This window comes from Protomyctophum bolini (genome assembly GCF_963924005.1).
Source record: "Protomyctophum bolini genome assembly, chromosome: 13".
NCBI classification, from domain to species: domain Eukaryota; kingdom Metazoa; phylum Chordata; class Actinopteri; order Myctophiformes; family Myctophidae; genus Protomyctophum; species Protomyctophum bolini.
Genome location: NC_137874.1, coordinates 39,845,497 through 39,870,827, shown reverse-complemented (window position 1 = coordinate 39,870,827; position 25,331 = coordinate 39,845,497). Strand labels below are relative to the sequence as shown.

Below are 25,331 nucleotides of genomic sequence, written 5' to 3'. Positions count from 1 at the left end.
GAGTTACAGCTATAATATAGCCTGTTTTATTTTATACATGATAAGAGCAACTTAAACGTGCAAATATATACGTTTTCCCTCATGCATATAAACTTTCCACAAACTGGTTTACATGCGTAAAATGGTAACGTATATATAAATGGTTGGGGGGGGGGGGGGGGGGGAACGTGCATGCATATGGCGGAGCGCGCAGCGGTTTATATTTATAATCATCATATTATTAAAGTTGACATGATGGAATATTTTGGAACAAAATGTCTCAAAAGACGCACGCACGCACGCACGCAGGCAGGCAGGCACACATACGCACGGGGAAAAGCGTGAAGGAGACGGAGTCGAGTCTCGTGCAACTTTAATTACTGTCGGTCTCTACGACACCACCACAGCATTGACTCATATCTAGGCCACCTTATTGAAGACCATCCATGCATCTATCTATCTATCTATCTATCTATCTATCTATCTATCTATCTATCTATCTATCTATCTATCTATCTGCAATGTTTTACAATAACGTTTTACAGCTCCGAGCAATATCGCGACAATGAAACTGAAGCATTCATTTTAGGTTTAAAAAAAAATAAAACCCCAAAAAACATGGCACCAAAAATGTAGACCACAATGGCACTGGCTGGTTTTGATTTATCATTGAAACAGAACAAACCCAAAGCGCTGTTGTTGGTTGTAGTAGGTCTATTTTGCTCTTATTTTTTTGTATATATAATATAGGGACTGAAGAATAAGAATATACAATGCCTTAATATTGTATACTGTTTCTTTGCCTCTCCCACCACCACCACTGTAGTCGCATGTCTAGTAAGCGGACAGTAACTTAATTTGACAAAATGCCATCCCACATTTCCATTAATCCGGAGTCCAGGGCTAGACCCAGACGTCTGCATGTTTTAAGACCCGCGACGCTATAGCATTTTCAGAGACAATATAATGTCCTTCTGATTCTGAAACAAGCACAACATATAGCCTCGTATAAGTTAAAACACTTGGAAATGTGTGAAAGTATAGCCTGTATAAATAACCCCTATATTATATAACGAAGATCGTATATATATTTTTTTCAATTCTTATTAGCTGCAACAGTCTGTTTCCCCTTGATCCCCCTCCCCCCCCCACCTCCCAAAAAACCCAATTGACCTAAAAAAAAAAAAAAAGGGAAAAAAAGCCCAAATCGCGCACATCATAACATGTCTTCGCCACCAGTGCGTAAATATGGTGTTCTTCCAGACATATAAGGGGGGACTCTTATTAATATGTCAAATGTGAGCTTCATGCCTTGCACAGCTCTATAGTGAGCAGCATCATTTAGCATGGTCGGTTCTGGTTTGGAGTGCTTGAAATAGGCCTTGAGAGCTAGTTTGGGAGAGAGAGAACATTCAGAATAGTTCATAGCCCTCTCTCTCTCTCTCTCTCTCTCTCTCTCTCTCTCTCCTTCCAGTTGCACATGAAGGCAGGGAAAGCAAAGCGACCCAACGAAGTGCCATGTTGCACGGCCGTTGGCCGGGCTGAAGGCTGAAGCCAGCCCTGTGTTACTGTATACTATATAGAATATAGAATAGAAAAGCAACGTGCGTTCAGATGAGAAAGAATGACAGACGGGGGGCAACTTGCGTCATGCCCCAGCCAGGACATATAAGCGCGTTTCCCCCTCATATAGAGAGTCTTAAAACTATATAAAATAATCCAAATGAGCGACAATCTATGCAACTCTCCAGTCCAACACCATGCATGATTGTCCAGCCTGTCCGTCCGTCCGTTGGTTCGTCCGTCACCCCCCCCCCCCAACCCCAAAAAAACCTGTTCCATTTTGTCCTCCTCTGTTTAAAATGTCACGGTTTTCTTTCTATAATAAGCGACCTTTGCCAGAGAATATAAAGTTTTGAATTATGCCCCGTGTGTGTATAGTACAGGCTATAGACAGTATGCTACAGCCCCAGACAGCCCCGTGGCTGAAATATATCTGCTCGTAAAACTATACATGCATGGGAAATCAATTGCATTTCATCATCTTCATCATCATACGCACATGAAGCAACAACAGTAGAATTATAGCGATAAGAAATAATAAAATTAAAATAAAAAAAAATCCTCCGATACAGTGAAATACAATATGCCCTTTGCCTTATAAATAGTCCTTAAAATATATTCTAAAAGCACCCCGTGTGCGTGCGTGCGTCCCCCCCGTAGCTACACACCCATGCAGGACTTTTCCCTTATAATTTCTCTTACCTGCTTTATTAGTCCAGAGAAGCTCAGCTCTCTCCCTCTCTCTCTCTGTCTCTCTCTCTCTCTTTTAGAGAAATAGTGGTTCGTTTATCGGTGGTGTTGGTGTTGCGTTGCGTTGAATTCCTTTCCAACAAAACAGCGGCTCTCTCCTCTCCCCGGCGCGCACCCCCCCCCCGCGAAAAAAAACAAAAAAAAACAAAAAAAAAATAAGCTGCTTTTAGTTTTCTGATGATACGTTCCCCTTTTACTTTGTTTCATTTCTCACTTCCATCTTTCTTTCATCTCATCAATAAACACACGCTGCAGCCTACCTTCATAGAGAGAGAGAGAGGGAGAGCGAGAGAGAGAGAGAGAGAGAGAGGGAGCCACCACTGACTCGCTCGCTCGGTTTCAAGTGTGCCCTCCCATTTTTTTTTTTTTTTTTTTTTTTTAACTATACATCGAATACTTCTTTGGGGCAGGCACGCCTTTTCACTTAAAACTCCCGGTTGGAACGGTGCATGCGTGCGGTGGTGACCGTGGTGTGGTGGTGGTGTGCGTGGTGGTGGTGTCTGTCTGTCTTGACAGTCTTGTTATAGGTCGGATGCGAGGAGGATCACACATCGGTCAAGCAAAGCATGCAGCCGTTAGTGTTGTGTGTGTGTGTGTGTGTGTGTGTGTGTGTGTGTGCCCCCCAGTCGTAACAGCGGCGCTGTACACACGCACATGCACCCTCTCTCTCTCTCTCTCTCTCTGCCGTGCACTGCTGTCCGGCTAGCCGAGCAAGAGCGCTCCATTGTGGGTCTCTGTCTGTCTCTCTGTCTCTCTCTCTCAGTCTCTACTAGTTTAGTATAAAACACATGTTACCTCCTACTACTACTACAACTATACTATACTCGCTATCATCTCACTTTCTGGGGAAACCGAAACTTTCATCCATTTTTCTTTCGTACTACATCAAACCCACGTACTGTACAACTGCATGTGCATGCGATTTCTTAATGGAATTCAACCTGCATGCTGGCCTTTATTTATTGAACCATATTATATAGGGCAGAGGCTATACAGCGTTCATATTATCTGTCTCCCCTATATCTCGACTATACATACGGCCTATTGTTATACGAAAATAACGGCTTTGAGAGTGCACGGATATCATGCATATAATTCTGTCCCCAGTTCCCCCCCCAGAGGCTGTATACACTATTAAAATTAAACAACGCAACTCACTGGGGCTACTATTAAACTAGACTAGACCCATCAATGCGATGAACCGAATGAACTCTCAAATATATCCCAATGCAATGTGGATGCGAGACACCAGCCAAAGGAAACGCTCTCTCTCTCTCTCTCTCTCTCTCTCTCTCTCTCTCGCGCGCAGCTGGGGGGGGGGGGGTGGGGGGGGGGTGTTGAATGCATGTCCATCACCAACACGGAGCCCGTGCCGGAACTTCCCATTGGCCGGCGGCGCCGTCACTCAGGGCGCCGCGGAGGCTTCCCATTGGCCGGCGCGCCCCCTCCGTCGTCAGAGAGCCATACAAGCTAGATTGTCCCTGCGTGTCTTGTACTTTCTACGCATTTCTATTTTCCTCATTTATTTATTTTTTAACGTCCCGAGCTGACCTCAAGTTAGGAGGGAAAAATGGTGTCGGTTTAGGAACGGCCAATCAGATTGGGTTATAAGCGATTGTTTTCTTTTTTTTTTCTCTCTTTTTTTTTGGGGGGGGGGGCTTTTTTTTTTTTCATCATATATTCTATCTCTCTTTCTCTCTCTCTCTCTCTGCGACCCCCCCTCTCCCACCCCCCAATTCGCTCTCTCTCTCTTCTCTCTCGCTCTCTCTCTCTCTCTCTCTCTCCACTCTCATTCTTGTTGTTGTTGTTGTTGTTTTTGGGCTGGTGTGTGTGTGTGTGTGTGTGTGTGTGGGGGGGGGGGTCCTGGATGATGATGATTATATGTACAATTCAGTCAGTCTAGCGTAGAAGAATACAGCTAGTATAATGGGTCATGTTCTGCTGCTGCTGGTGATGGTGGTGGGATACCCCCCCCCCCCCACACACACACACACACACACACCAGCGCCCCCACCCACCCACCCACCCCCCCCAAAAAACCCATGCACCCCCCGCCGCCCCCCCTCCCTGTCTAGACACTGACAGGTGTGCACGTGTGATGTGCGCGCGAGCTCTCTCTCTCTCTCGTCTGCTCATGTGCACGCTATAGCTATATAGCCTAGAAAAGATTAATATTTATAATAATAATAATAATAATGAATGAATGACGACCGAACCGACCGACCCGAGAGCGAGATTATTATTATCATTATTATTAATTCATATTTAGCGCCTATATATGGAGGGATGAGACGGGAGGGGGTAGCTAGGGGTGGGGTCGGGTCGGGGTTTTGGTTTAATGTATAATTCTCTTTGGGGTTGTTTTTAATGTCGTAGTTTGTGTTTAATAATAATATTATACCGTGGTGGGCGGGCGTCATCAGCATCATCGCTTGCTGGTGTTGTCTGTCCCGGGTTGTCCCGGGTTAGGATGGGGTTTTTGGGAGGGGGGGGGGTAGGTGGTTCGGATAGAGAAGGTACATGATGTTCCGGTGCGTACTGTCTGTCTTGTGTCTCTGAATTGCAGATTAGGACTTTAATATGGATTCTGCTTTCCTTTTTTTGTTTTTTAGCCGAGCTTTATTTATAGCCGGCTAAGCTAGGCGCCCCGTACAGACAGACAGACAGAGAGACAGACAGTAGCCTACAGACAGACAGTACAGACAGGCAAATGGGTCAAATAATTAGGGGCTTATACTTATATAATATATACGTGCGTTGTTGTTTTTTTTAATTGGTTTGTTGTTCATTTATTTATCGCGGTCTTTTAAAAAGGCATTGCAGTGCAGGCTGCGTTTTATATAGACGCAAAAGGAAAATAATATGTTAAATTATACTATAGCTTTCTTAAAATAAAATAAAAAAATAATTATATATATATATATAGCCAAAAGGTATTCATTATAACGAACTACAACGTAATTGTTTTATAGGCTGAGGGTGCAGCCTATATAGGCTTACACAAAATGGAACCAAATGGACCCTTAGTTTATTTCCGTATATTATATACACACTGCTCAGATTTAAATAAACACAAATATCAAGATTTGAGTGTGTGTGTGTGTGTGTGTGTGTGTGTGTGCAAGCAGGGGGTGTCTCTCTCGCACGCACGCGCGCACACACACACACACACACACACACACACACACACACACGTAATGAGTATAGTATAGTGGTGGAGATGATGGTGACATATATATGATATTGTGACTGTGTGAGTAATAGTAGCCTATAAGGAACACACACACACACACACACACACACACACACACACACACACACACACGCACACGCACACGCACACGCACAGATAGAGAGAGAGAGAGAGAGAGAGGGTTCCTCGGCCAGTTGCATCTATATATATAATATAACAGCGCCATACAGTGTAACGTTTCCGCCCCCTGGCGGGCGGTGCGGGGCATCGACGCAGCGCGGGTTCAGGGGAGGACAAGGCGCTCCGTCACCTACTTTGACCTACATTCATACATGTGACACGCTGCGCGCCGCCTGCCCGCGCCGCGCGCGTCTCATTCAAACGAGACAGCGGCGGGCATTAAAAAACATAAAGCGCTAAAGAGCTTCCGAAAGGACAAAAAAATGACAGGCTTAACCTATTGCAATTTTGTGATTATATTACGGAGGAGGGGAGGGTGAAAAGGAGAGGGAGGGGCGGAGCCTATACCTGCTGCTGCCTTTGGCCTATATTTATTAACGCCATCCTGTCCTGTTGTTGCGAACTCCAAACGGCCTCGCTTTTTGATTTGTGAGTGTGTGCGTGTGTGTGTGTGTGTGTGTGTGTGTGTGTGTGTGTGTGTGTGTGTGTGTGTGTGCGTGCGTGTGTGTGTGTGTGTGTGTGTGTGTGTGTGTGTGTGTGTGTGTGTGTGTGTGTTCCCAAGAATAGAATAGATAGCAGACTAGTGTATGGAATGTGGATGATTGTGAATGAATGATTTCTGGACACCACACGGCCGCGTGTGTGTGTGAGTGCGCGCGCGCGTGTGTGTGTGTGTGTGCGTGCGTGCGTGCGTGTAATAATAGAGCGTTTATTTAAAACACGTGACACATCATGGCGACAATGTAAACATTCTAAACGGCTGTGTGCCACTCCCACTTTATTTCCTTCCTGTTGGAATGGACGCACGCACACACACACACACACACACACACACACACACACACACACACACACACACACACACACACACACAGTGACACACACACACAGAGTGTTTATTGTTTGTGGAGAATAAATAATGTATCTGACACAGGGGAACAATAAAGTGTTCCTTAGCAACGCTATTTACTACAATGACAAGGTCTGTTCTGTTCTGGAGCAATATGGTGAGGTGAAATGTTAACGTATACATATATATATACATATATATATACCGCTATATGTATTTACTACAATGACAAGGTCTGTTCTGTTCTGGAGCAATATGGTGAGGTGAAATGTTAACGTATACATATATATATATATATATATATATATATATCTATTTTGTTTTTTATTTCCAGTATTTAATATTATTGCAAAAATGGTATACAGTCTACAAACTCCAGTCTACAAACTCTACGCGTGTGTGTGTGTGTGTGTGTGTGTGTGTGTGTGTGTGTGTGTGTGTGTGTGCGCGCGCATGTGCGCATGTGCGTGCGTGTGCGCGCCTCTGTGTGTGTGCTATTTAATTGCTTTCCAAATTTTAGAAACTTGACATTTCAATGTCATATGGTGCCAGTGCCAACCCACCCCCCCCACACACACACACACACACACACACACACACACACGCACGCACGCACGCACGCACGCCATGTGATGCATAAAAGGTGACCTCGCCTTTTTTCTTTTCTGACAATGTCACACAGAAGAATAATGCGCTGCGATACGAGAATAGAAGAATAATGTGGTACGACACAAGAATAGCAGGTGATGGGTATAAAAATGTAAAAATTCTGACACACATCTGCGTGTATGTAGGCTAGGCCTATATATATATAGTGAGTGTGTAATTATATAATATAATGTTTATATCATATATTACATACATTAGCCTGTATAGGACTACGTATACACTCATCTGTCTATCTATATGTATTTGGTTAAAATGGGTGGGGTTTAAAAAAAGGCAAGAGTTTGCTCTGGTGCACTGGCCTAAAAGTGGGTCCTTAAAAACTGCTAAAACTTCTGAAATGTATGCATGTAGAATAGATATGTATGTATGTGTGTAGTATTTAAAAGGGGGGCTTTTTTGTAAAAAGCCCAGCCCACCATACCTTAATTTATTTAAAACTACTCCAAAATAGGGTTACCAGTGAAGGGTAAAATGCCTATTCACTGGGGACTATGCAAGGCAGAGGCGTCCACCCCCCTGCGTCCAAGTTAGGCTAGACCGCATACCTATGTATGTATCTATCTATCTATCTATCTGTCTGTCTGTAAGGAGGTGAATAGACTGTACAGTATCAGTAAACATGTACATAATGCCCACAGACTGTACAGTATCAGTAAACATGTACATAATGCCCACATTGCCCAGAGGGCAGACGTGGACGGGCCTGCTTGCTCACGGCTCTCCTCTCTCAGTCTGCACTCTGGCATGGCTAAACTAGATTAACAGGCAACCAGGAAGAGCAGCTTAGTTGCGTGTGTGTGTGTGTGTGTGTGTGTGTGTGTGTGTGTGTGTGTGTGTGTGTGTGTGTGTGTGTGTGTGTGTGTGTGTGTGTGTGTGTGTGTGTGTGTGTGTGTGTGTGTGTGTGTGTGTGTGTGTGTGTGTGTGTGTGTGTGTGTGTGTGTGTGTGTGTGCGTGCGTGCGTGCGTGCGTGCGTGCGCGTGCGTGCGTGCGTGCGTGCGTGTGTGTGTGTGTGTGTGTGCATCGTGTCCCATGACAACCATTTTAGTCACTGTCAATAACATGCCAACACAGCTCTACTCTGACTGCTGCACAGCAGCACAGACTGACTGACTGACAGACTGTATGCAACAACAACAGTCCTGCTGTCTGTGGTTTATCACAGACAGACATACAGACAGACAGACTGTATACAACAACAACCCTGCTGTCTGTGGTTTATCACAGACTGACGTACAGACAGACAGACAGACTGTATACAACAACAGCCCTGCTGTCTGTTGGTTATCACAGACTGACATACAGACAGACTGTAGACAACAACAGTCCTGCTGTCTGTGGTTTATCACAGACAGACATACAGACAGACAGACAGACTGTATACAACAACAACCCTGCTGTCTGTGGTTTATCACAGACTGACGTACAGACAGACAGACAGACTGTATACAACAACAGCCCTGCTGTCTGTTGGTTATCACAGACTGACATACAGACATACAGACAGACTGTATACAACAACAACCCTGCTGTCTGTGGTTTATCACAGACTGACATACAGACTGTACAACAACAACCCTGCTGTCTGTGGTTTATCACAGACTGACGTACAGACAGACAGACACTGTATACAACAACAGCCCTGCTGTCTGTGGTTTATCACAGACTGACGTACAGACAGACAGACAGTATACAACAACAACCTGCTGTCTGTGGTTCATCAGTGGACACATAATTATACTGGGCTAGATCTACCCTTAACCCTTAATATCCTTAAACTAATTTGCCATTTTTTTTAGTATTAAAAAAAAACCTTTTAAAATAGTTAAAATAGTCGATCTACAAGCTCACAATGTCTCCATGTAGATTGGCTAGTTGAACTTTTTTTTTAAATGTTTTTCAAAATAGTAAAAAAAATGGCAACTAAGTTTAGGGATAAGGGTGGCCCAAGATGGAGCCCATAGTATGTACTGTGCACTACACCCTACATAGTACACACTACACTATATCGGACCACTAGGACACATAGGCTATAGGAATCAACACCATTAGGGGGTTGCACAACCTCACACTAAGCCTTGTTATATATAGCTTAAAATGGCTTTTACTATAGTCAAAACTTAACCTATTTAGACCTGAGACCTGCAGCTTCTACTTAAAAATGTAAATCTAAATCCTGACAGTTTTTCTGAAAAACCCAACGTGTATTCCATAGGGCTATAGACCACACATGGCATCATCAACCTGCGACAGGAGTTCTCCCTATTGAGTGAAAGATGATACATTTATAACATAAACACAATGTTTAAAGGTAGAGTAAGTGATTTCACTCAAAATGTATTACACTCACATGTATTAAGGCATATTTGTCTTATTAGCCAGGGATCCTTTTAATGTCTGACTGTATACCACATGCTGTTTTATACATTTCTGACTAATACAGTATTGGACATGAGGTATACAAGGTTTCCACCCGACGGCGACAGATTAACCCATTCTGATCTGAGATCAGATTCATATACGAGGTTTCCACTGGACACACACTGGTCTGATTAACCCATTCTGACCTGAGATCAGATTCTAAAAAATGTCAGTCGTTCTTCGATTTTTCAAAAATAGCAGACCTACAAGCTCGTAGCGCGCCACTCGGTGGCGCGCTATGAGCTTGTAGATCTGCTATTTTTCAATAGCTAAAGCATAACATGATGCTAACAACCAAAATGGGTTCCCGTTCAGAATGGGTTAATTGCGATAAAATGTGTTTTCGATAAATAAATAAAAAAATAACAAACTCAACAGCTGCTACTTAATATGCGGCCGGTCAGAGTGTGACTGACCCACCTGTTTGGTCCGCTCCTCGTTATGCATAAACATGATTTGATGTAAACATTCCCCCTCGTTTCTCTTTGCAATTATACGTAAATGATTTAGCCTTTTTTTTTTAATAGAAATCAGTAGGTGAAATAATTAACCCATTCTGAACGGGAACCCATTTTGGTGTTAGCATCATGTTATGCTTTAGCTATTGAAAAATAGCAGATCTACAAGCTCGTAGCGCGCCACCGAGTGGCGCGCTACGAGCTTGTAGGTCTGCTATTTTTTGAAAAATCGAAGAACGACTGACATTTTTAGAATCTGATCTCAGGTCAGAATGGGTTCATCAGACCAGTGTGTGTCCAGTGGAAACCTCGTATGAATCTGATCTCAGGTCAGAATGGGTTAACTGGGGAAAAAAATAGTCCCTTGAATTACAATCTTAGCGAACACGCACATGGTTACATTTCTGACCATAGCTGGGAGTTGAACTTTGACCCCCCCCTCCCTAGTGTTTATGATAAATGCAACTCAGACTGTGATAGTAAGCACAAATGATTACAACATAATGCCATATAGATATAGTGTTTCATACAACAACAACGGAACTCGATATTCCTCGTCCTTAGAATAGCCTTTTTATTTTGTGCCTGCATGTATCACACTGCATCGATTGAAGGCTGTATATGAATATAATTATTCCATCACACTGTTTTATATTCAGCTATTGGAAAAACAAGGCAGGTATACACAATCATGCTATAAACTATACACCGCAAATACTGGGATCATAAAATCATATACAGTATGGCTACAGTATCAGATTTATGAACACAGCAGTAACAGGGCAGCAGCCATATTGTTATTTAACACCAACAATAATTCAATTTACAATTTAGGCATTTAGCAGACACCTTTCTTTTTGCGTTGAGGCTATTCAAAAGTAGCAGATATACATGAAGCTCACATCTGTGATTTATTTTTATTTTATTTTAAGTGTGATATTTACTGATTTAACCCATTCTGACCTGAGATCAGATTCATACGAGGTTTCCACTGGACACACACTGGTCTGATGAACCCATTCTGACCTGAGATCAGATTCTAAAAATGTCAGTCGTTCTTCGAATTTTTCAAAAATAGCAGACCTACAAGCTCGAGCTTGTAGATCTGCTATTTTTCAATAGGTAAAGCATAACATGATGCTAACACCAAAATGGGTGCCCGGTCAGAATGGGTTAAAAGTGCATTTTGTAGAATCTGCCCCATATAGGTCTTGATGGGTTAATTAATCCAGAATGATTTACAGTAAGCAAAGGCAAACACAAGGTAGTAAAATACATGAAATGCATAGAGATAGTAATCTAAAGGATCATATACTGTGTATAGTAAACCAAGAACCCAGCATGCATCAGTCTAAAGTGTAAACAGTATGATGTCAATAAAATAAATACTATATGCACGTTGACGATACAACGATACAAACTATATATAGGATGGTCACCATGATGCATCTGTCTACATATCAGTGGTTCCCAAACATTGTAGCCTATAGGTTGAGACCCAAAAGATAAATTAGACCTTTGCCTGGGACTTAAACTATAGCTCATAACGCTATACAAGCTCATAACGCGTGGCAAAGCGACACGTTATAAGCTTGTAGATCGGCTATTTTCACTATACTTTTAAACATTTGTTTTCTAATTTATGGAATTTCTTAGATTTCTTTCTGAAATCACTGGGGAAAAAAATCATTGAATTTTGTTTTCAATTCATGAAAATGTTAGCTTTTTTTTTCTTTTTCCAGGAATGATGTTTTGAAATAACAATAATAATTCAAAACTAAATGTAGGAAAATAAGGGACCCATTTAAAATGTAGTCCGCGACCCCCAAACGGGGTCCTGAGCCAGCGTTTTGCAGCCAGTGGTCAGCCTCCATATACTGTAACATGCTGCCTCTAAAAACCCACAGCGTGTTGTTCAGTATCCTTCCCATGGGACGATATGAGGGCCACTAGCTGCTGCCATGCAGGCAACCATAAAAAAATCGTTAGCGCTGTATAATCGCAGCCCGAGAGAAGCACTGGATGGATTCTATTAGTATGACAATACTGTACTCCTCATTGCTTCCAGTGTATAACTCTATAGCAAATTATACCCCCCGCCCCACACACTCCTTCCTGATTTATATACTTTGTGTGTGGCGCATTTACACGCGTTCTGAGCTTGTAGATCTGCTATTTTCTTTTTGTGTCTTTTTTTTCTCAAAAAAAGCAGCTGTCACCCTGTATAGTGCGACTGCACTGTGTCAAAAAAGGAACATGTCAGCTGTCACTTCCCACTACGAGTGAGGCGGCAGTGACTGTGAAACCTCCTTCACGCTGACTGAAAGAGAACCAGCAGCAGTGAATTCATTGAGAGAAAAGAAAGAAAAAAAAAAAAAAGGGCGGAATGGAAAAATTGTGTGCAGATGATGCAACTACGTAGTAGGGAGGGGCAATATAGCATCAGAAGCCAGCCAGACAGACACAGACCCCTGTTGGCCATCTTTCTTTTCTGTTTTTTTTTTTTTCTTCCCCCAACAGAGAAAATCAATATTCCTTCCCCCCCCCCACTGGCAAACACAAAGCCATAATGAATGAATAATTAACCCATTTTGGGCGGGAACACATTTTTGGTGTTATAGCATCATGCTTTATAGCTATTGAAAAATAGCAGATCTACGAGCTTGTAGGTCTGCTGTTTTTGAAAAATCGAAGAGCGACTGACGTAGAAGACATTTTTTTAGAATCTGATCTCAGGTCAGAATGGAAAACTGTCAGGATGTATAGAAGACGTTTTTAGAATCTGATCTCAGGTCAGAATGGAAAACTGTCAGGATGTATAGAAGACGTTTCTAGAATCTGATCTCAGGTCAGAATGGAAAACTGTCAGGATGTATAGAAGACATTTTTTAGAATCTGATCTCAGGTCAGAATGGAAAACTGTCAGGATGTATAGAAGACATTTTTAGAATCTGATCTCAGGTCAGAATGGAAAACTGTCAGGATGTATAGAAGACGTTTTTAGAATCTGATCTCAGGTCAGAATGTGTTAACCGTACAGAGGTTGGACTACGGCACAGTGATAATAATAATGGATGGAGGAGATGGAAGCAGTAAAACGTGCGTTTACAATTAAAGCAAATTAATGGATAATAAAGCATGGCAATAAAAAGTCACTTCTGCTGTTTGGGTTTGGCATGCTATTCGGGGGTTAAATGCAAATCAGTGAAAAACAATTGTTTCTTTATTATGTGACATAATGTGACAGTGGAATCATGATAATGTTTAGCTCAATAAGTCAATATACCCAATGACATCAATTCATATCAAAATCCTTTTTTTCAACCGAGGTTCATGTTTTAGGTTATCAGAGAAAGTATAAGATGAGTGTTAATTGCTTTTCATTTGCTGCTTTATTTAGTTTTAGGGATTTTAGCTATTTTTGACAGGGGGCGGGCGGGGGCATTCGAACATGGGGCTAAACATGTATTTTTTTTACAACATTTTATAGCGATTTCTTTTAAATTATTTAGTATAGTCCTACTATACCCCAGGAAATTACATCTGGGCACAACAATCACAGGATCTACTGAATGTGAAGGGGGGGGTACTATAAGGGAATGCCATACTGTGTTGTAGGCTCAACATGTCAGTTTGTCACGTCCCCCTTCACATTCAGTAGACCCTGTGAGCTTTTGTGGCCAGATGTAATTTCCTGGGGTCTAGTAGAACTATAATAAACAATAAATCTCTATAAACCTTTGTAAAACCCTCCTGTCAAAAATAGCTAAAACGAAAGAAAGCAGTAAATTAAAAGATAACACTAATCTTCAACTTTCTCTAATAACCTAAAACATGAACCCATGAAGACCTTCCTTGTCCAATTAACACACACACACACACACACACACACACACACACGCACATGCGCACGCGCGCGCACACACACACACACACACACACACACACACACACACACACACACACACACACACACACACACACACACACACACACAACCAACAAAACACCATTGCAAAAACAATTGCTGTATACATGTAGCCACTAGATGGCAGCATTGTAACTTCTTTTCTACGATTTCCCCCTTTCTTCTGGGTGAGAAACGAACTGCTATAAACTAGAGTACAATGTTGAGGTTCTTTACTTGAGCTTGGAATTCAGAAGAGTATAGAAATGCAGGTTTGGAGAATGTAAAAGCTTGTTTTTACATAAGGTGGAGTACAGCACCTATCTATCGATCAGTCCTGGGATGTCGTCACTTGGTCACTTGGCCTTTGGTAGGTTTCTTTTAGTGCACAAAGGCCAAAAGTCAATGAATTGAACTTAACTCATTTTGACCTGAGATCAGATTCTAAAAAGACGTCTTCTATACATCCTGACAGTTTTCTGAAAAAGCTATGTTTCTATGTCAGTCGTTCTTCGATTTTTCGAAAAGCTTGTAGATCTGCTATTTTTCAATAGCTAAAGTATAACATAATCCTTAAAACACCGAAAGGGGGTTCCCGCCCCACCCAAAATGGGTTAAGGGTCAAGGATGATTTTTTGTGAAATAAATGATGGTATTTTATCTGATCAGCGTTGCAGCAATCAAAGTCACTGCATGTGTTGGTTAAAAAAATAGGGACTCAGGGGAGTTATAAGAATACAGAATCTCAGCTAAAGACACATGTCGTGTCTACTGTACATGCATGATAAGAAAGAGACACTGGCGGTGGCGTAAAGTACCGGAGTACATTTTAAGTACTGTATATATAGGCTACTTAAGTTCAATTTTGAGTAATTTGTATACTTTACTTGATTATTTCCAATACCTTTACTTCTACTCCACTATAGGCCTACATCTCAGATCAAAATGTAGTACTTTTTACTCCATTACTACATTTATTTTAAAACTTTAGTTACTAGTTACTCTAGTTACTGATTATTATTAACCACTTCAGCCCTGCACTAATGGGTACTTTCTACGTTTGGTACTTTTAAGTACATCTTGATGCCGATACTTTTGTACTTTTACTCAATGAATCTTTGATTCTTTAATTAATAGGACTTTTACTTCTAACAGAGTATTTCTACATTGCAGTATTGATACTTAAAATTGTGAGTACTTTGTCCACCAGACTGGTGACAGGGGTGTCATTGTGGTCATCACACGCAACGTGTGTTTATAGATCTGATCCTGATGTTTAGATAAACTACTAAGCCAAATGCGACGCTCGTGGGGCCATGATGCCTGTTTGTGTGATGAGCTCACACAGCGTGGAGAATGAGCAGATCTGAAGGCCTGAATGAAGGTCTTTATTGCAGACTCGTGGTCCATAGAAAAACATACAATTATTACACACAACAAGGAACATAAATACAGAACCGCCCGGACGCGTTAGACATGCCATTTGTGGCAGTTATAATTAAACGCGGGGCTTTTTAAGGCCAACGTCTCCTAAGGCTAGAGAGAGAGGAGTGTCCGTAGTGGTCGCTGCTCTTAAGGGTTACTTAATACTGACAATGATGGCATTCACAGACTCATCCAAGCGACACATGCATCTATGCGTTAAAGTCACAGAGAACAGCTTGAAAAGTATTTGACTCTCGCAGCCACAAAAATTTCACTCAAACATTTCATTCCTTTCCAAGCATTAAAGGGACACTTCACCCTTTTTGCAAAAAAATATATGTTAATGACGTTTAGAAGCTTTAGATCACTTTCCTGGGGGTCTTTATGTGTGTAATATGTGGTTTTAGATATTTTAAATTGTAGCAGTGAGCCTGTTGTCTCTGATGTCATGGACACTGGTCTCACTACCTTCCTGGACTACAATTCCCATAATTCTTTGGTGCACTGCTCCTCCTTGTGGATAGGGGGGAGAGCTGTCTTACTGAGACAACATGTAGTCCAGGAAGGAAGTGAGCCCAGTGTCCATGACATCAGAGACAACAGGCTCACTGCTACAATCTAAAATATCTAAAACCACATATTACACACATAAAGACCCCCAGGAAAGTGTTCTAAAGCTCCTAAACGTCATTAACATATATTTTTTTGCAAAAAGGGTGAAGTGTCCCTTTAAGTAAGTATAGCCTTGCCGAGCCATGAGGCCCATTCAGTATTTAAGTCCATATTGTAGTGCTACGTTACGTCCGGGTCCAAGTGGCACCATGGCTCCCGTCCGCATCTCATTGTAAATAGAATATCTAAACGCGTGAATCTTTTTTACAATGACGTTATTTTTCAGAAAGGGAAGCCATTGAGGGTTAAAATGGGTCATGATGCTTCCTCCTTCATGGTGTGTGTGTGTATTACACACACACACACACACACACACACACACACACACACACACAAAAGAGTGCTTCAAGTCAGTCAGCCTATCCCCCCCTATTAAATGGTGGAAGCCTAGTATCTCTGCATGGCCCGGTGGTAATAATTCATGCATGTTGACTGTATAATATTCCAGGGCGTTTTGCGTGGTGTGCCGTGGGTCAGAGATAATGCTGTCTGGTCAGTCTCTGAGATACGTTATTATTACAGTTATTATATGTTATTATGCTAATGGGAGTTTCTCAAGGGGTTGGCCAGCGATCCTGACAAGCTGCTGTATATGGCGCGTATATACAGTAGCGGCCGTCTGCGGAAAAGGAACTAAGTGCATTTACTAAGCAATAATATGTCTGTAATGGCAATCCTTCCCTTCAGTTTTGTTGCCCACATTAGTACTTCACAGGTGGTGGAAAAGGGATCGTACGCAGCAGTGCACACAGAAACATGAATGATGGATGTCCAGTCGTAGAACTCAGTTTTGCTGTATTTATTGAAGAGTTGTGCAGTTGAGATGAACATACCAATATATAGAGATTATCCTGTTATTCTGTCTGCTGGCTGCATGAGACAGTGCCCAGAACTGGTCTGAACTGAGTGTCAATTGAGCCTGTTGCCTGTGTGCAGGGACAGCAGGTGAAACGAGTCCTAATCAATGAGAAAGAGAGAGAGAGAGGGAGAGAGAGAGAGGGAGAGGGAGAGGGAGAGGGGGAGGGAGAGAGAGAGAGAGAGCAGTGTGAGAACAGAGAGGAGAACTGCAGAGTGCAGACAGAGTGAAAAGCTAAACTTCTGTTTAAGAAAATATAGAATAATAATGTCAGTTGTGTAGAACCAAAACACAGCATTAATGACATTCTAAGGTTGTTGTGAGGAGCAACTTTGAGCCATCTAAACTTAAAGCAGTACACTGATGTGCTGATTTCAGTGATTTCATTTGCAAACCCTGGTGAGTGACAGACAGTGTTTGATGCATTAGCTGCTAGGTGGCTAACATGAGGGAAGCCCCAGTACTACTGGTGACTAGTTTGTTTGTGTTCAATGAAGAATGAAGTAATGCAACTGTAATTTACAGTTTGTGTTATAATTTATTTTGGTAAAAAATAATGTGTACTCAGAAGAGTCAGTGTCATTCATTTTTATTTGTAGTGTTTCACTCACAATTGCTTTTTTGATTGATTGATTGAAATATTTATTAACAGTTTGCAGAATTACAGTACATTTCAAGCACAAACTCAATACAAAGACTGTGAGTGGACGACCCAATTAAGCCTTACACTTGTTTACAACAGGGTCCACATTGTTCAATTCATCAAATTGCTGGACCCTGCAGTTACTAACTTTGAGTGTAAGGAATACAGCCACCATCAGTGAGAGGAAGATTGATTTGATTTTGTTTTGTTTGAACTATACTGTTGAATTGTTATATATAATATGTATTTGAAAGGTTGCTGTATTTATCTTCAATAAGTATTTGATGTGAAACCTCATGCAAGATTGCGTAAATTAACGAAGGTATTGTTTTAGACATCAACACAGAGATGCCTCTGGCCTTGCTTTATGCAGGTCAGGTTTTTTGGTTTGGATCTGTTCTGTTTTGATTCTGGGGCAGTGGGGCGTATAACCACTCTGCACTCTGGTCCATCTAACCCATTCTGACCTGAGATCAGATTCAGCCCGACTCTGGGGCGTATAACCACTCTGCACTGAACCCTGTGCGCCTGCATGGGCCTCACATCCCAGGATAGAGCCACCTCCATCTAACCCATTCTGACCTGAGATCAGATTCTAAAAAAATGTCTTCTACACACATCCTGACGGTTTTCTGAAAAAGCTATGTTTCTATGTCAGTCGTTCTTCAGGTTTTTCAAAAAAATTAGTGGCGCGCTACGAGCTTGTAGGTCTGCTATTTTTTCAATAGCTAAAGCATGACATGATGCTAACACCAAAAGGGGTTCCATGATGTATAATATAAGGTTAGCAGTAGCCTGGGCAAAACCACACCCCCTGCTGGTCAATATTTCATTCTACCAGCAGAATGTAAATCTGGCGATTAATCACCAATCAGCCCGTTTTGGAAGTGGCGGGTCGTCATTGATACTGTGAAATGCGTCGCTGAAGTATGATATGATATGATATAGTACTTCATTGTCAGTTCACACTGAAATTTGTCTTGCGACCCAGCAGCCAAGTATACAGAACACACATATACACACATTTGACATAAACACAAAGAACAAGATAATTTACATACATGAAGACAAGAGCATTTGAAAATACAAATTACAGATCAAGTTGAGACCTTTGTTGACTGCCCCCATAAATTGCTCTGTTGGCTGAATATGAAATGATCCTTACCGGCAGCCCTATTATTGACTGGCAGGAAATTAAACCTGTTCAGTGACTGTACCTGTCTGTAGAGTTCTAAGCTGCATGTGTACTGTATGTTTTGACAGGATACAGGATGTACAGTATGGAGGATGGAGATGACTGGAGATGCTGCTGGAGGGCTCGTCCGAGGATCACTGTAGAGAGAGAGGGACTCTGTCTCTTTAACTGTTCCACAGTTTGACCCCTGACCCCATGGCCATCACCTGTCCTACACTACTGATGACGTCACAGTTTGACCCCTGACCCCATGGCCATCACCTGTCCTACACAACTGATGACGTCACAGTTTGACCCCTGACCCCATGGCCATCACCTGTCCTACACACCTGATGACGTCCAGTAGAAGACGGCTCAAGGTAGGAACGGTTTTCATATATATATATTTTTTGAGTGGTGCTAGCCACTCCTATGAACAGCTATATGTGTCCATCCGTATGTCTGTCCCTGCGTTTCCTTTCTTTGCTGCTGCTGCTTGTTGTAAGCCGTGCCGTAGCCAGGCCTATACTAATGTGATTCAAGGTGTACTATGCTGTTATTTTGGGACCCAATAACCGGGTGGCTGATGTTCAGTGACTGTGGCTGAAGTGAACGTACTGTGTGTATGACTGTACGTTGAGTTGTACCTGTTGAAGGCAGTGAGTTGTATAACAAGGAAGGAACATGCATGTTCACTTGGAATTGAAGATGATGAAGTGGATCTACAGTGTGTCTGTTGTGGCTGCCGCCTATTGGCCTGCCTGTCAAAAAAAGAAAGAAAAAAGGGGTTTTTTGGGTTGTTTATTTTTAAAATCATGGCGGCCCCCTACGGTCGCGGCCCACCAGGAAAATGCCCGGTTTGCCCGATGGCCAGTCCAGCCCTGGCGCCACGAAAGGCTCTGGTCAGCCTCTGTCAGTGTCTCCTCTGTAGAGAAAGGCTCTGGTCAGGCTCTGTCAGTGTCTCCTCTGTAGAGTTCTAAAGGCTCTGGTCAGGCTCTGTCAGTGTCTCCTCTGTAGAGAAAGGCTCTGGTCAGGCTCTGTCAGTGTCTCCTCTGTAGAGAAAGGCTCTGGTCAGGCTCTGTCAGTGTCTCATCTGTAGAGTAAAGGCTCTGGTCAGGCTCTGTCAGTGTCTCATCTGTAGAGAAAGGCTCTGGTCAGGCTCTGTCAGTGTCTCATCTGTAGAGAAAGGCTCTGGTCAGGCTCTGTCAGTGTCTCATCTGTAGAGTAAAGGCTCTGGTCAGGCTCTGTCAGTGTCTCATCTGTAGAGAAAGGCTCTGGTCAGGCTCTGTCAGTGTCTCATCTGTAGAGAAAGGCTCTGGTCAGGCTCTGTCAGTGTCTCATCTGTAGAGAAAGGCTCTGGTCAGGCTCTGTCAGTGTCTCATCTGTAGAGAAAGGCTCTGGTCAGGCTCTGTCAGTGTCTCATCTGTAGAGAAAGGCTCTGGTCAGGCTCTGTCAGTGTCTCCTCTGTAGAGTTCTAAAGGCTCTGGTCAGGCTCTGTCAGTGTCTCCTCTGTAGAGTAAAGGCTCTGGTCAGGCTCTGTCGGTGTCTCATCTGTAGAGTAAAGGCTCTGGTCAGGCTCTGTCAGTGTCTCATCTGTAGAGAAAGGCTCTGGTCAGGCTCTGTCAGTGTCTCATCTGTAGAGAAAGGCTCTGGTCAGGCTCTGTCAGTGTCTCATCTGTAGAGAAAGGCTCTGGTCAGGCTCTGTCAGTGTCTCCTCTGTAGAGAAAGGCTCTGGTCAGGCTCTGTCAGTGTCTCATCTGTAGAGTTCTAAAGGCTCTGGTCAGGCTCTGTCAGTGTCTCCTCTGTAGAGAAAGGCTCTGGTCAGGCTCTGTCAGTGTCTCATCTGTAGAGTTCTGAAAGGCTCTGGTCAGGCTCTGTCAGTGTCTCATCTGTAGAGAAAGGCTCTGGTCAGGCTCTGTCAGTGTCTCATCTGTAGAGAAAGGCTCTGGTCAGGCTCTGTCAGTGTCTCATCTGTAGAGAAAGGCTCTGGTCAGGCTCTGTCAGTGTCTCATCTGTAGAGTTCCCAGCCTCTGCTGCAGCAGAGGCTAATGACACACCTGTCATTTGATTACTTAACCAGTCCACTTTTCACAGTCAGTTTGCTTCAGACACAGACAGATAAAACGGTTAAAATAGGATATTGCATACTAGGTTCCCAGCTTGCATCGTTCCCAAGTAGGCTAACTATACAGTACCTGCAGCAAGCCAGCAGTGTTGTTAAGCAGCCAAGTACATTTAAGATTATTGCAAATAATTGCCTTGGAAATACTACTATTACAAACTGTAAATCCTGTATGATGAAATGTGTACAGGTGCTTTCTTCTCCCAGGAGAAGGAAGGGGAAGTCTGCATTTGATTCATTCATCGACTAAAACCATGATAAAAAATGATCGACTACCATTTTTATCACAGACAAAACTAAATAAAAGCTACATAAAAACTAAGTTATGATGACTAAAACTAAGACTAAATAAATGTACAATTTCGTCAACTGATAAAAACTAGTCTTCCATCACAAATCATACAGGCAGAAATAAATGAATATTTCCCTGTGCCTTTTATCACATGGGCACACAACACCACACCAATGTCATCTCATGCATCACACACACAACGACAGAGAGGGGGAGGAGCTTGCATCCAAAATGTGAAATAAATAACACACATTTAGTCATTTGTATACGACACGGAACCCTTAACTGCTCATGAAGAGCAGGCAGGTGACTGGAATATACTGTCTCTGTTTATGATGTGTACTGTACAAGGGTTAATGAGATGCGGCGTACTGTACATTGTAAAACACTAACTTTCCCCATTCTGTTCACTCTCTTGTTCCCTATACGTATACGTCTATTTGTCTTGTCTAAACTTTATAATAGATAAAAGACTGTCCTGACTTTAATACATACATTCAACCAATTCAGTATGTGTGGTGCACACTGAATCAGGCACAGTGTGTGTGTGTGTGTGTGTGTGTGTGTGTGTGTGTGTGTGTGTGTGTGTGTGTGTGTGTGTGTGTGTGTGTGTGTGTGTGTGTGTGTGTGTGTGTGTGTGTGTGTGTGTGTGTGTGTGTGTGTGTGTGTGTGTGTGTGTGTGTGTGTGTGTGTGTGTGTGTGATAGAACCTGTGCAACAGGTCTGTCAAAGCTCCACCCCTCACCTGACTCATGTGAGACGGTAAGATTGCACTTTGGATCAAACGCACAACTTCCAGCGAGGAGGACAGACTGTCTTTCCATCCACAGCTACAGGAGGGAATAGTGACCCAGACCACTGGAACAACCTGCTGCTGACTCTGTCAACTGAATGGACTTTAACAAGAGCCTGCTCGATTCACTGCGAAAGTAAACTTCAGGGAACATCCTAGAAGACAGAGTGTTACCACAACTGACTGGCTGGATTTCCTGTCTTGAGCAGAGTGTTTGTAGCTTTACTGAAAAGGCAAAATGGCTGCCAAGGTGTGTCTTTCGGAAGAGGACTTTTCCTGTCCTGTGTGTCACGACATCTTTAAAGATCCCGTTCTCCTGTCCTGTAGCCACAGCTTCTGTAAAGCCTGTCTGCAGGACTGGTGGCGAGAGAAGATAATAATAAAGGTGTGTCCAGTTTGTAAGGCAATATCTTCGACAGATCGTCCACCTCGTAACCTGGCTCTGAAGAACCTGTGTGAGGCCTTCACACAGGAGAGACATCAGAGAACGTCAGCAGGCTCTGAGGATCTCTGCAGTCTGCATGCTGAGAAACTCAAACTGTTCTGTCTGGAATGTCAACAGCCAGTGTGTCTTGTGTGTCGAGATTCTAAAAAACACACCGGCCACAGAATCAGGCCCGTCGATGAAGCTGCTCTGGATTACAAGGAGGAGGTCCAGAAATCACTGAAGCCTTTACAGGACAAACTGGAGGTCTTTAATAAAACTAAAACAAACTACGATCAAACAGCAGAACACATTACGTTCCAGACCCGACACACAGAGACGCAGATGAAGGAACAGTTTAAGAAGCTTCATCAGTTTCTACATGATGAAGAGGAGGCCAGGATCACCGAACTGAGGGAGGAAGAGCAGCAGAAGAGTCAGATGATGAAGAAGAAGATGGAGGGTCTGAACACAGACATATCAACCATTTCACACACGATCAGAGCCATAGAGGAGGAGCTGAGAGCTGAACACGTCTCATTCCTGCAGAACTACAAGACCACGATGGAGAGAGTCCAGCTCACACTGCAGGACCCACAGCCGGTCTCAGGAGCACTGATAGACGTGGCCAAACACCTGGGTAACCTGGCCTTCAGAGTCTGGGACAAGATGAAGGACATTGTCTCCTACACTCCTGTCATTCTGGACCCCAACACTGCCCATCCAGGACACGCCCTGTCTGATGATCTGACCAGCGTGACATGGGGAGAGATGCAGAAGCTCCCTGACAATCCAGAGAGATTTGACCAGATCGGCCTTGCCCTTGGTTCTGAGGGCTTTAACTCAGGGAGTCACAGCTGGGATGTTGAGGTTGGAGACAATACACGCTGGGGTGTAGGTGTGTTAGCAGAGTCCTCTCAGAGGAAGGGAATCACAGGGGGTCAACTGTGGTTAATATACTTACATGAAGGTAAATACACAGCATACTCCTCAGGGTCATTCACTGTCCTCTCATTGAAGCAGAAGCCTCAGAGGATCAGAGTCCAACTGGACTGGAATGAAGGAAAGCTGTCATTCTGTGATCCTGATACTAACACACACATACACACCGTCACACACAGGTTCACTGACACACTCTTTCCATACATTTCCAGTGAATTTCTTTCTGGAGCTACTCTGAAGATCTTACCTAGATCTGTCTAACTCTGGACATGATGATGATGATGAAGACAAAGACGATAATTATATGATGATGATAAATTATAGATTGATAGAGCATCTTGATCAATCAATAATGGTAATGATAACATTAACCCATTTTGGGCGGGAACCCATTTTGGTGTTAGCATTATGTTATGCTTTAGCTATTGAAAAATAGCAGATCTACAAGCTCCACTGAGTGGCGCGCTAGGAGCTTGTAGATCTGCTATTTTTGAAAAATCGTAGAAGACATTTATTTTAATCTGATCTCAGGTCAAAATGGGTTAATAACCTGATGATATTACTGACCATGTTAATGCCAATTGATGTTATAATATCGGGGTTTAGGTGTATAAATGAACCTGTTAAAGGGGAATACCACTCATTTTCAACATTTTACTATGTCATTAATATACCTTAGAGTTGTAGTGTGGAAATATATAATTTCATCATCCATTAATGATCAAAATGTAATCATGTATTTTACCATTCATGTAGCTCTACAACAAAGTTACGGCCATGACAGCAATGGTACAAAAACTGGTAAAAAAACAAAAACATGAACGATATATAATATTAATCATATTCAGGTTTTCGGCAAAGAATGAACTGGAACAGAGGAAAGCTGACACACACACACACACACACACACACACACACACACACACACACACACACATAGTTAGACATGATGATGATGAAACTATCAACAGTATAAAATGTAATATTAATCAATTGATGGCTATTATTAGGCCTACTATAAATTAAAACTAGAAATAATGTTGCAGGGTACTTATGTACGATATATGATACTTTTACTGTTCACTGTACTTTTTACGTTATTGTTTTATTTAGTGTGTAGAGAGGCATATGTACCTTCTCTGTTGAAATTACAGATCTGAATGAAAGACATAATTATGTATGAGAATGATTTGGAAAATCAAATAAACATGATCTACCACACAACGTCGTTCAGTTGCGTCAACATTGACTCCCACGTTTAAAACATTAAAAGTTATGACATTTTATATGACGCTGAGCACAGGTCAGTATGTTAAATATTACACCCGTTTTATGGAGTCTATTTCTGCCAGAGGTTTCTTCCAGTTAAAGCTGCACTACTATACAGTATGTAACTGTCCTTTTCTACCACACATTTTAACCTGCTTTCCTGCACAAGTGCTGACTTTTCTCTTTTTTTTTACCATTGAGCTAATAGAGCCGGCCTGCTTGCTCAGGGGATACGGTTAATTTAATCATGACAGGATTGATTCTGACTGGTCAGAATTAATGCCAGATCATGACCTTTGACACGACTTTAAATGTCTCAATAGAAGAACAGGGAGACAAAATACAAGCTATATAAGTTATTTTGTATTTACATACATATTGTATACATTATTTTGCATTAACACACATACCATACAGATTGGACAAAATTACAGTTTATTCAGTAAACAATAAGTTACATACAGTAGTGCCTCTTTAAGACTGCATGATATATTAACACATTCTCTGAGGTAGCAACCTATATTCTCCATACAACACATGCTTAGTATTAGAGGTGACATTCCTCTCTAACCTTAGGATGCTGTTAGCATACGTGGATGTATAAAGTTTCTGAAGTTGTTGTTGTCCAACAATCTTTGAACAAAATGTTCAGTTGTTGCAGCAGTTGTGACTTTAGGGCTGGAGACGAACATCCATACCATGTGGTACTACAGTACTGATTAATAACAGTAGTAAACAGTACAGTACATCCAT

The 25,331-nt window shown here is 42.4% G+C and overlaps 2 protein-coding genes across 3 annotated transcripts in view; one reads left to right on the top strand and one right to left on the bottom strand.

The window, feature by feature from the left end:
- zbtb20 (zinc finger and BTB domain containing 20) overlaps nt 1-25,331 on the bottom strand; it is a 480,443-nt gene that overhangs the window by 78,481 nt on the left and 376,631 nt on the right. For both annotated transcript variants that reach the window (XM_080780624.1, XM_080780625.1), the window contains exon 2: nt 2,245-2,390. The gene's annotated coding sequence lies outside the window, so the exon portion shown is untranslated. The remainder of the gene's footprint in view (nt 1-2,244; nt 2,391-25,331) is intronic.
- On the top strand, nt 21,949-23,666 carry LOC308327378 (E3 ubiquitin-protein ligase TRIM39-like). Its single transcript, XM_080780764.1, has one exon. The coding sequence runs from the start codon at nt 22,182-22,184 to the stop codon at nt 23,568-23,570; it is 1,389 nt and encodes a 462-aa protein (XP_080636890.1). The 5' UTR covers nt 21,949-22,181; the 3' UTR covers nt 23,571-23,666.